This window comes from Oculina patagonica, chromosome 5 (genome assembly GCF_052425735.1).
Source record: "Oculina patagonica isolate OP01 chromosome 5, crgOcupat, whole genome shotgun sequence".
NCBI classification, from domain to species: Eukaryota; Metazoa; Cnidaria; class Anthozoa; order Scleractinia; family Oculinidae; genus Oculina; species Oculina patagonica.
Window position 1 is genome coordinate 22,646,299 of NC_135762.1, and position 12,068 is coordinate 22,658,366.

At 42.1% G+C, this 12,068-nt stretch overlaps 1 protein-coding gene across 3 annotated transcripts in view; it reads right to left on the bottom strand.

Moving 5' to 3' along the window:
- Window positions 1-4,205: 4,205 nt before the first annotated feature.
- The window catches only part of LOC144653296 (NACHT domain- and WD repeat-containing protein 1-like), a 19,166-nt gene continuing 11,303 nt past the window's right edge, over window positions 4,206-12,068 (bottom strand). For all 3 annotated transcript variants that reach the window (XM_078513255.1, XM_078513256.1, XM_078513254.1), the window contains one exon: window positions 4,206-5,121. In XM_078513255.1, the coding sequence (XP_078369381.1) occupies window positions 4,324-5,121 (798 nt within the window). In that variant the 3' untranslated portion in view covers window positions 4,206-4,323. The remainder of the gene's footprint in view (window positions 5,122-12,068) is intronic.

A 12,068-nucleotide genomic window follows, 5' to 3' on the forward strand; every position in this document is an offset into this window, starting at 1 on the left:
CTTTCAGCTCCCGTGAGTCACTTCGGGTGTGCAATACTTATTTACGTGACTTTACCGTCTTGAAATAAATTCTGTAAATTTTAAATTTTTTCCGTCCACGTTATTTTGTATTCCCAAAAAATATTTTAATGCCTAAAATACCTCTTTACCTAGAATTTTATCATTGTTCTCAACATTCAAAGGTGACCGTTTCGTCTTCGTTTGTTTGGCGCGCTTTCAACAAGTCACGCAACATTGAATTCCGTTTTGCGTGACTTGGCCACACTCAAGCGCTAAGCACAAACGACCGGAACAAAAAGGAAAGCTTTTGACCGGCTTTAAAAAATGTATTGTAGCCTGTTTTTAAAAAGACGCTGTTTTTAGCCATTAACTCAACTCGTTGCTATCTGAAAGATGGCACGGCAGAAAATATAAAATCGTGATCTAATGACGTCACGCATTTCCGGGTTTAATGTCTTAATGATATTCAATACACTTGTTGAGGACATTTATTCAATTTAAGTTTCCTGTATCTTTTTTTTGCATGCGTGAACACGATGTTCGTGATAAAGCCATCGAAACAGTCATGTGCGCACACACGCTTTGACGCATATCACGAATTACTCACATAAAATAAACTTGGTTGCTCCTACAGCCTAGAACTTAAAATTCAGAATTCAGCGTTATTGGTAGGTTTAGCAATGTTAGAAAAAAAAAGTCTGAAAACATTCCAGGAAAAATCTTGAAGTTTTATGACGATCACACGCGCTTTATTGCGGTCTGCGAATACCTGGTTACGCTAAAATACCTAAGAAGTATTTTTAAGCAGAAATACCTAAGATCGTTTATCATGCAAACTTTTGCTCGCTTCAGATTGATGTTGGGTCTTAGTTAAATAAATCAGATTAACATCAAAGAAGCATGTTTTGGGAAATAAACTGACCTTTTATTTTAACCCTTAAACGCTAAATTTACTCTAAACCGCTTTTTAAACTGATATTTTTTTTTTCGGTAGCACGATACCAAATTTCTCTAAACTTTACTTAAAAAGTGTACTTTTTCACATTGGAAACATTCCGGAAAAAAATTTAAAGTTTTATGACGATTACACGGTCTCTTTTGCGGTCTGCGAATACCTGATTACTGACTAATGGTTTAATTTTGGGCGTCTCCGTCAAATTTTGTTTGTGCCCGTCGCCCGTCGCGTGCCATGTAATCAAGCGTGTCACCCGTGTGTATTTTAATGTTATGACATGGCACACTTGTTGAAATGGACCATCCTGATTGGTGAATTAACGGTCCGAGATATGCAATACGGACCGCTAGAGAGTTGAAACATTACCAAACAATTATTTTGGTTTTCTTTTATAGGTCTAAAATTGGCTCAAACCTGCATGAATTTGCTTGCTTGCAGTGTCTCGGCAACATTTGCTGAGAGTAATGAGAATCAGAACTCACAGTTATTAGTCAAGTACTAAGCATGCAGTTGTTTAGTTAATTTTCGACGTTTTTGCCCCCCTCCGTAGGGGGGAGGCGTAGAGGGGACGTGCTTAAAAAAAATTAAACAGGGAATTTATATTTACTTAAAAAAATGTTGCTGGATATGGATCGCAAGCTTTGCGATCAGTATTCAAATCTTTAAAGCTTCAAACCACTATAAAATCTGGCACTTAACATCAACTGTATCGAAAGCAATAATCTCACTAATTTCACCAGGCTGTTTCAATTTCTCTGTCACGTGAACGAAATAGATGCAAGAAATTGAAACAGCGTGGTGAAATTAGTGAGATTAGTGAGTAATCACTCCAGTAAAGCTCATTATTTGCACTTTTTTTGTACCAATAACTTGTCTAAATTACAAACTGATGGAGTTTTTTTGAAACTTTGTTCCGGCCGGAAGCAGTATTTTAATACAAAAAGAGCTTAAAAGATCTTTTTGTATTTTGCATGGATATCTATATATGCAGCTCGATCGCCGGATCGGTCTTTGGCGAAAAGGTTTTGATTCAAAGAATGCGTTTTTCTTTACATTTTATCAGCGTATAAACGGTAGATCTTTATAGCTGCGGCTAACATTAGCTGCATTCTGGAAACTAATTCTTTCTCCCTGGCATTTTTTTTGCATTTTTTCCGTTTACATATCTACTGACTATAATTCTACATTTCACAATAAATTCACAAATGCGCGATACCACATTGTCTCGCCTTTAAATAAGACTTATTGGTTAAGGGGGGTAAATATGAATTTGAGTGAAATTTTAAAGATTTAAATAAGGGATCTAAACAAGAAAAGAAGAAAGAAATTCTATGTTTGGAACACCACCAGACAGTTGACCCCCACGCAAGAGCACTCCAGGTTGTTAGGGGACTGTTTCGTTGTGCAACTACTAATTCTTAACTTCAAATTCTAATTTTTAAAACCACATTATATCTTCAATATTTCTTATTCTTTGAGAAACACTATCTCCTCCCAAACATCCTCAAAAATCACGTAAAAAGTAACAAAACACCGCAAAACATAGACTCGTGTATTAAGTAAAAAGATATTTTCCCCTTAAACATGTTAAACCCTAGTTAAGCGCTCAATGCTAGGACGATTTAATCCCTTCTGTCTAGTCTACAAGCAATGCTTCTGTGATTGATCACGAATACAAAGGTGATGAGTAAAGATCCCGTTGAAATCGATGCTTCCTCTTTTTTAACGGGATTTGTGGGGCAATGCTGAAATCCGTATCTATTGAAGAACTGATACCGGATTGAATCCTGTTTAATAGATAAGCGAATTCCGGGGACTTTTGAGCGTTTTTAAGAGCTATTATCCTATTAACTTAATTTCGGCTACCGTAAACTTTTTATTTAGTATCTCCTTCATATGTCTCTTTTAACCACTCCCCCTTCGCAATAATTGCATGGGAACTTTGTAACCTTCGTAAGTATAAGTAAAACGACATCAGAGTGCGCTTAATTCCTCGCCCGCTGAAGAGACGTTTGTGATTCAATGACTAACTTAGCTTTACAAAGAACCATGTTGTGCATCCGATTGGTTGTTACTCTGTTTCGCGCCAAAATTAACAACCAATCAGAAACACTACACCGTTCTCAGTAGACCTTTAACATCAGTGTGGAATTTCACTTGTCGAATATCACAAGGGTATTGAGCAAGGAATACGAAAGAACTGAGCGCCAGACTTATAGATGATACCCGAGGGCTGCTCTGCGGTGTTTGTGTGATAAATCTGTACAGATTCAGAAAGTTAGTGACGCAGTTATCCAGAAGTGGAGTTTTATTTTAACTGATTATTAAAACTGCGAAAATAACACGTGATTGTGACTAATTATACCTCATTTACCTTGCTACAAAGCACTCAAATTCATTTATATAATATATGTTAAACGAATAAAGAACAACCTTTTACTGTTTTGGCAAGTGTCGCATTGACAGACCTTAGTTGACAAACGCAAGAGTTTCCGATTTGATCAGCCAATCAAAAACGGCGCGAACACACAGGATCACGAGTGCTGCGAAATCAGTGACGTCAGCATGGCGCAATAAGGATAGGTCTTGTTGCTTAGCAACTTTGGTAACGAAAACCGCAAGCCCAATCAATTTTCGGGGGAAGATTTCACCTTCAACTTGTATTCGTTTTTCCGACCAGTTGAAGCTCTAGCAGCAAACGGATAATATGGAATCAGATGGAATCTCGTTTCGCTGAAGCTACGTTCCTTTTGATAAGTACGCGATTGTGGATGGTCAAAAACTGCTGTGAGACTGGGAACGAGACCGATAACTTGCGATTGGTGTGTCTAAGTTAGCGAGGTTACTGCGTAAGACTATATACTTATACTGATTTTCACAAGCTAAGGTAGTTTCTTGATCATAGGGATGAGTTATTTTAAACATTAATGTCATGATTAGAGCTTTAGCAAAGTGAACGTACATCTCTACTATGTTTGTATTCTGCATGCACGCGTATTATAAATAATGATATATGGTTTCCTAATACAATCTGTGTTTTGTTTCTTTATGCTTAAAACGATTATATGGATCAAATATGAAGGTTTGATTCTCATTTCACTCGCAACAGAGAATCACTGAATGATATATGATAAATGCAAGTGCAGCCATACTACTGAAAAAAACCTGAAAGAAATTTTCAGGCTCTGAACGGGATTCGAACCCACGACCTTTGCGTTAGCGTGAAATTCTTCTTCTTTTTTTTGTAGTAGTAGTAGTATGGCTGCACTCGCATTTCCATTGCTACTGCTGGACACACATTCATTCAAAAATGGGTGACCTTAACCCCTCAAGGGTTGCAATCGAGCGTGACAACAATCGATGTGTGACTAACGAAGGTCGCCATCATCATCGTCTTTGTCATCGTCAACGTCATTAGAATCACAGGGATCCTGCATTCCTTTAAATTCACTTATTTCCTTGTGTTTGCCATAAGATGACTGTCCTGGCTTCTTCTCCTCGCGTCCAGGAATGTGCAATCTCAGCGTCTTGACGATGACACTGGCGGGTGCTGCTAACACGATCTTATCACCCAGAGGGTACACTACAAACGGGTTCGTGTCCACGGTAAACGTGGCCAGCTTTTTGCCCTTAATCAGGTCCCACGCCTCAAAGGAACTGGGTTGGTAGCCTTTGGAATCTGTGGTTATTGCAGTGGTTCCGTCCGGGTTGAGGTAGATTTTGTCGATGTCAGTGGAAACGAGATCGTGAAGAAGATTTCCAGTCTGGATCTCCCAGACTTTAAGGCTCTCGTGGCTTGTTACAGCAAGCATGCTCTTCGATGAAATGGCGACCATGTTCCTTCCGCTGGAACCTTCAGCCAAGGTATGCATCAGTTTTTCCGTTTCTGTGTCCCATATGGCGCTCACCTGGTCGTTTCGCAGCTGCAAGATCAAGTATTTACCGTCTTCTGTGATGGCAGAACCATCCAAAACCAACTGCTCTTCTTCAATGGGATCCAGAACCCGGTGTTCGTGCGTCTTGGTGTTAAAAACCAGAAGTGGAATGGTTGTGTCTTTTTGCTGGACATGAAAACTGGCTTGGGAACAAATCACTGTGGTACCATCTTTACTGATTAGAATCCCTTCCAGGCGATACTTCTGACCAAGTTTGTACTGTCCAACAACCTGCCGGCAAAGCAAACAGTTTTTCATAACTGACACATCAGTATTCGTAACAAGCTTTTCTATGAATAGCTATGAAGAGACATATTCATGTAGGTACGGTGGGTCCATTGGCCCCTCATACTGGCCAAGCCCGTACAAAGGAGGAGAGTTGGGTATGGGTCTAGCAACTGCCCCCCGTTAAAACAAGTACTGCTGTAAAAATTGAAAGGAAATAAATAATTGGGAAAGGAATGAAAGAAATGAGGGAGTGAAACAGACCTGACGTCTGAATCTATGAGGAGAAAGAGAATTTCGTGAAATCCAATAAAAGACTCGTGAAATTGTTTTCAAGAAAAACTGCCCTGAGGTGAACACTACCACGAAAATGGAAATGCGGCCACCCAAAAGAGACCGGATAAGAACGGTGCATTAGCGAGAAATAACAGAAATCATGGAACGTTTATGAACAGCCATTTTCGTCCTGGCTGCGAAATAAAAAAGATGATTTATGAGTAACTTTTTATGTCAATTGAATAAAAAAACCTGTTCATTACCTTGCCAGTATCGACGTTCCACATCTTTAAGTTCCGTCTGCCACGCGACAGCCCGATTACATTCTTCTTGTCAATTAATCCGATGGCCTCGATTCTTTTGCTGGCCTTCCCTTGAAGCACACGGAGAGATTTTGCTTGGTCAAAGTCAATTAGCTTGTAGTGATCAAAGCTATTTTTCTTTTGCTCTGCAACCGCAATTCGTCCGACGCCCACCTTATCGCTCAGCATGCGCAATGGCTGGGGAAAGTTCATTGCTTTGATAGAACGGACTTTGACCCCGGCCAGTGCATCCCACACTGCAATCTCAGGCATGTACTTGACGGTGCAACTTGCGATCACGTGCCGATTGTCCGCTGCAACTGTCATCATCCATATTGAATCAGCAAAGCCCTCTGTGGTGGCACTTACATCCGTCTCATCGTCGTCAACGCGTTCTCTTGCGTCGTAAATTCGAAGAACCCCGTCAGATCCGGTAAGTGCTATAACATCTCCCCTGCGTCCGTAAAGACCAAAGCCTGGTTGTAGTCTTGCAACGATAGTGCCGTCGCCCGTCTCCAGGTCCCATTTTACCAGTTCGTAATTATTTCTGACACCGATTACCGTCTTTCCATCCTCCGCGACAACAAGGCGATCATGTTGGCCAATGCCAAACTCTGGAATATCCCTGATGTGCTTGCCAGTTGTAGGGTCATACACTTTTAGCTGCTTTTTAACATATCCGTCTGACACCACAAGCAACTGCTTTCTGGAAGTAAGGTGGATTTGGGTTACGTCTACCTCTTGCGGCTCGCCTCGGATATCTTCCTTTTCCAAGTTCACATTTATCTAAATAACATAGATAAGAAGTATTAAACATTAAATACGTGAGGTTTATTTAGGCGATACGGTTCACGATTGAGTTCAGTTGCTGAAGGTAGAAAGAATTATTGTACTTTAATTTTTTGTAACAATGAAAGTGAAATTGTCTTTTCTCTTTTTATTCGTTCTGGAATCATCTCAGTTACCGGTACTTGAACATGGTGAGAAAAGTTCGTGTCTTGATGTAAGGTTTAAAAGGTCAGTGAGTGCTGAAGGCTTAATTTTTGTTAATTGTAAATGCATTTTCCGGTATCTGACAGAAATTAAAATCGTAATTTTCTCGGGAAAGCATGCCCTCCGGGCCCCTCTAGCTCTAGTGGCGTGTTTGCGTTAAAGCCCCCCACTCAAATTCTTGCTGCGCGGGCCCTGTTTAGCCCGACCAGGATTGTTGTACTAAGTTCTCTGACCTTCTCCTAGGAGTGTGTCTGCGCCGAGCCAAGTGGCCCATATCGCCAGAGCTTATCTCGGTTTCTGTAACATTAAGCGACTAGTAGTATTTCTACTTCTCACTGGATGAGATGCTTGGCCATCGCGGGGTTACCCCCGGTTTAAATTCGTCGGTACCCATTTCTACACCTTGGTGGAGAGAGGTACTATGAGATTAAAGTGTCTTGCCGAAAAACACAATGGCCCCGGCAAGGGCTCGAACCAGGACCGCTCGATCTGGAATGCAATGCGGTAACCATTAGGCCTCCAAATCTTCCAAACTGTTGCAGTAACCTGCTAAAAGTACTGAAGGGGCAGGAATCCCACTTAGATGAAGTAAGAATACTCTTAGCAGCTCCATACTACTGAAAACGGAGTTAAGGTCGTTCTGAAGGGTTATCTGACTACCCCAACCCTAAAGATTAGTACGGACATTATCTTTACCTTAAACGGCCTACCTGGCATAAGCACAATCTAAATGAAAGATAACTAAGTGATTCATGATTCAAACCCACCTTACAGACTTCCTTTTCAGTTTTAACATTGAGAACGTAAACCGTTTTTTTCTTGTGTAGGCAGTAGACAGCAAGGTCTCCGGCTGCGTCCAAATGACCAAATGCTTTCTCAACATTGATGCCTTTCACAGAAATGTCATGAAGCAGCCTTCCACTTTCAGTCTCCCAGATACGCACACCGGCGTCGCCAAGGGCAACCAACAGCTTCTCATCATCTGCAAATGCAACGGAAGGGAAACCTCTGAACCAGTTTCCATCATCCTTCATTGGCTTATACTCCATTAAAACCTTGTTTGTCCTGGCATTGATGAGGTACATGTTTGGCGAAGAACCCGATGCGACGAAGACATCATCGTTCTTTTTGCTGATCATCGCACGCCAGCACGAATTCACATCCGTGTCCCGTTCGTCGAAGCAAACCTTTCGCTGCCTTCTTCCACTCTTAATATCCAGGTACAACAGGCATAACCCTTCTGATCCGCGATTGCTGGTCACGACTGTCTTGCCATCACTCGTGAAATTTACGTACTCGATTCCACCGTGGAACTCTTCGGTTGATATTGAATTTATCAGAGATCCTCCAGCCGGTGTAAGGCATGCCTGACTTGGAATGAAAGCGGCCACAGACGGGTTTTGTGCAGCTTCCAATACCTTCTTCAAAAATGGAAATTCTTTCTTCTTCATGTACTTGTATAGGCGGCCAATCAACTGCACTGACAATTGACGAGGATCCTGCCTGAGTGGATGTGCAGACAAGCCAAGGCACTTGTTGAGGAGGTCAAACTCTCTGTCATCTGGATGAATGGCAAGAGCAGCATTAAAATCTTGTAGCAGCGCCTCCACAGAACTTGCTTGGACCTTCGCCAGGAGGAACTCGAAGTTGCACAGAGTTTCTTGCTTGAGCTTTTCCACTTGGTTGGAGAGGAGAAGGTGATGAGGAAGTTCACTAAGCATGCGCCGATTGAAAATGGGATTGTCGTCGTTCACGTCGAACTTGAGCGGCTGTTTAGGTACCAGTCGATCCATGGACATTTCCCTTCCACCCTTGTCCACAAACGACTTTTTCACTCCGCCTGACCATTTGCCGACAAAGTATTCACTCATGTTTGAATGAATCCCCACTGCTTGCTCGGTTCCAAGGTAGCGCTCACGGGCAGTTTCGATGAACTGGCGATGATACCAGTTTATAACCCGAGCACCGTCGGCTCCTCGTTCAATAAGGTAGTCTTCAATGTCGGATCGGATGCGGATCCACAACAGTGGAGGCAGTCGTCGAATGGGTGGTGTCCAGTACTGATAAACGTCATTGAGTACTACGTCATCCAAGGATAAGATGTCTTCCAACTCAGGTTCCGTCAAGCCATTTCTGGAAGCAGTGATGTAGGCTAAAGCTTGGCTCACAAGGACCTTTCCGTGGAGTTTCTCTACACGGTCGAGTAGGTCATGGATGATTCCTTTTATTGTTGGTGCCAGTTTGGTATCGTTTGGAGAGGTGTAGGATTTCCATCGAGAGGCTTCGTCAAAAGATAACTTTAAGTACAGCGGCAGTGGACATTTTTTGAACGCTTCTAAAACAATCTCCTCTTGTTCACTTTGTAACGCTCGTCTAGAGGAGTTGAGCCAACTGTCTAAGATTTGTTTTGCAGTGTCAACTGGCATGTTAGGTACTTCCAGGAGGACGGTGTCTTCGTATTTTTCCTGGAAAATAAAAAATAATTTGCGGGATTAGTTGAAGTGTCATTAAGACAGCGCGAAGTATTTTGCAGTTCAAGAATTTGGTGCCACATGCTGTGAGCAGCAGACATTACAAGTGGTGTTATGAAAAGAAGAGGTAACCCTCAGGGACGTAACCAGACTATTGCCATATACGAGGCAAGGTCTTGCTAGTGGGTTCTGGGGCATGCTCTCCAGAACATTTTGAAATCCAGAAGCTATGAAACTCTTTCAGAGTTTCATGAGGTATTTCTTTAGAAAAATCAATCTTGTTCAACTAGGGATTATTTTCCCAACAAAAGATATTTTGCTTTTAATTTTGGGTAAAAATTTGGACGAGGCATGTGCCTCGTCTTGCCTCTTGTTAGTTTCGGCCCTGACCCTACTGCCTTTTTGACTGTCATAGGTTGTCTGTTGTGGTCACTTAAAAGTCATTCAGTAATAAACCGATGCAAACTAGAGTGATCAAAAACAGTTGGTTATATTTTGTCGTAACAAGGTGAATTACCTGGAGTCTGGGAAAGCAATTGTATTCCGATCCTGGAAGTGTGGACAGGATAATGTAGACATTCTTAGGTAGCTTCTTTGGTACCCAGTCCAATTCTCTGCCTCCGTCATCATCCGACAGTTGATCCAGCGAATCAAGGACCAACACTACAGGGTTGGAAGTCGATGCATGCTGTTTCAAACATTTTGGAAAAAACTCAAGGAGTGATCGTATATCCTGTTGAAAAATAGACAGTAAAATGTTGTACAAGGCTGAGAAAATGATGATATGATCAGACACTGGGAACGTAAGTAACCAAGTACCTTTTACTGCCCACGCACAAGGTCTCGACTTTATACTGGGGCATGGGCACTGCTCTCGAATTCTTGTGTGGGTACACTAGGTAGTAGGTGTGTTCCCATTGGTGCCCAGCATGCGAGGAACGTACTCGGGCACCGTGCTAGGGAATAGTAACCTAAGAAAGTATGTGCTACGACAGTGCAAGGAAACTGATGAAGCAGCGTATTTTGAATGGTTGTTTTGTTCTTGACACACGAGCTGCAGGAGCTGCAGAGTTATATTTAAACCTATATACCATTAGCAGGCAATAAAGGTGTAAAATAGCTCAGGTAACTATCATTTTTTTACCCACAACGAAGACTTCCCTGCATCGACATGGATGGCTATCTTATGTAGCATATTAGCAAATCTACGCATGTGCCTTATGTGCTTTGTTCAACCACGAAATAGAATAAGTAATTTTTTCTCTGGTTTGACGTACAAATGCGTTCCTAGATAAAAAGACACATAGAGCGAAATTGGGATTTAGTTTTGTATAACAAAGGAATTTGGGTACAACCTTTTGATGCAGTAACATCATATTTGTCAATTGGTCAGGTAACGATTTATGGTCCATAACGAGGAACTTTAATGAATTGTCTGGAGTCTGTGCTACCCCATTTAATTAACAATTGACTTGGTGTGAGCTATACAATATTTTGTATTGCAATTTCCTGACTTCATTATATTTACCTGCGGCACTTTTTGTTCGTCCTCACTCGCCCTACCAATCTGTTGACAGATACTGCGCAACAAGCTCCTTACATCTGAGGAATCTGGAGTTGTCCCGATGAATCGAGTAACAAGTGTCGCTGAATCTGTGCCAAGCCATTTCTTCATCTCCATAGCAACCTTGGCCATCAACGAAGTCTTCCCGCATCCTGATTCACCATACAACACGGCAATTCGATCTTTCTTGACTGTCTCCTTCACGGTCGACAAAAAATCGTCACGGCCATGGAATAACTCGCACTTTCTTTTGCAGAAAGACCCATGTTCGAATATTTCCTCAGTCAGTTCGCCCTCACTGTTGGTCGACTGGTCTTCCTCGATACTTCGATTTATTCTGTCTGTTAACGTGTCATAAAAATCTGTACAAAGCTTCTCGATGTACTGAGCATGTTCTTGTGAAGCACTTGGATCTATACCATTGCTATGCCACTTGACATCATACTGAATGACATTTTTGCTGCTCAGTGATTCTGGGAGGTCTTTTTCTCGAAGCTCATTCAGCAGTTGCTGTGCTGGTTTGTCCACCGAAGAAGGATTTCCCCAGGTTTTGTCGATAAATTTCCCAGTGTTCGAGTCTTCTATCTTGTCGTCGATGTCGGTGATGACCCTTTTGAACCAGAAACAATGCCTGTCTTGCTCTGTAGCGTTGATGATACCTCTACGGATTTCATCTTCCGTCACTAAAGGAAAAAATTGAGCGTAATGGTGCAATTAAAAGAAGTAATCTGAATCCACTCAAAACTCAAGCTGTAGCAAGGAACTCTTTAATGTCTTGCAATTAGGTCAAGGGAAGAGAGGCGCGGTGGCTTAATCTCTCAATGGTTTATGTGCTGCGTTCCGGATCGAGCGATCCGGGGTCTAGCCCTGGCTGGGGTTACTAGGTTGTGATCTTGGGCAGACACTTAACTCGCATAGTGCCTGTCTCCACCCAGAAGCCATCGCGACAGTTACCATCAAGGCATGGATAATGAACCTGAAAACCCATCATACCTGACATGTAGTATTTATGCCGTTCACTCTTATTCTCCAGAGCCTTGTCGGCCGCAATCCTAAGAACAACTTGCATTCTCTCAAATGCAGTCCACCATTCACCAGACGCCTTCTTACGTAACTCCTCGTTTTCATAGTCACGATAATGTGGCAGCAGTGATGTGATTGGCTGCAGCAGATATTGGGCGGGAACTGAGTTGTCATCTCGCCAGAACCAGTGTTTCAACAGATGGACGTCGTCTTGGTTATCAACCGCTCCAAGTAGCTTCTCAAACTCAGAAGCAGCGATCTTGACGGGGAAGGGACGGTAGCCATATTTTTGACCTAGAAATGTCTGAAAGTAAAATCAGGAGT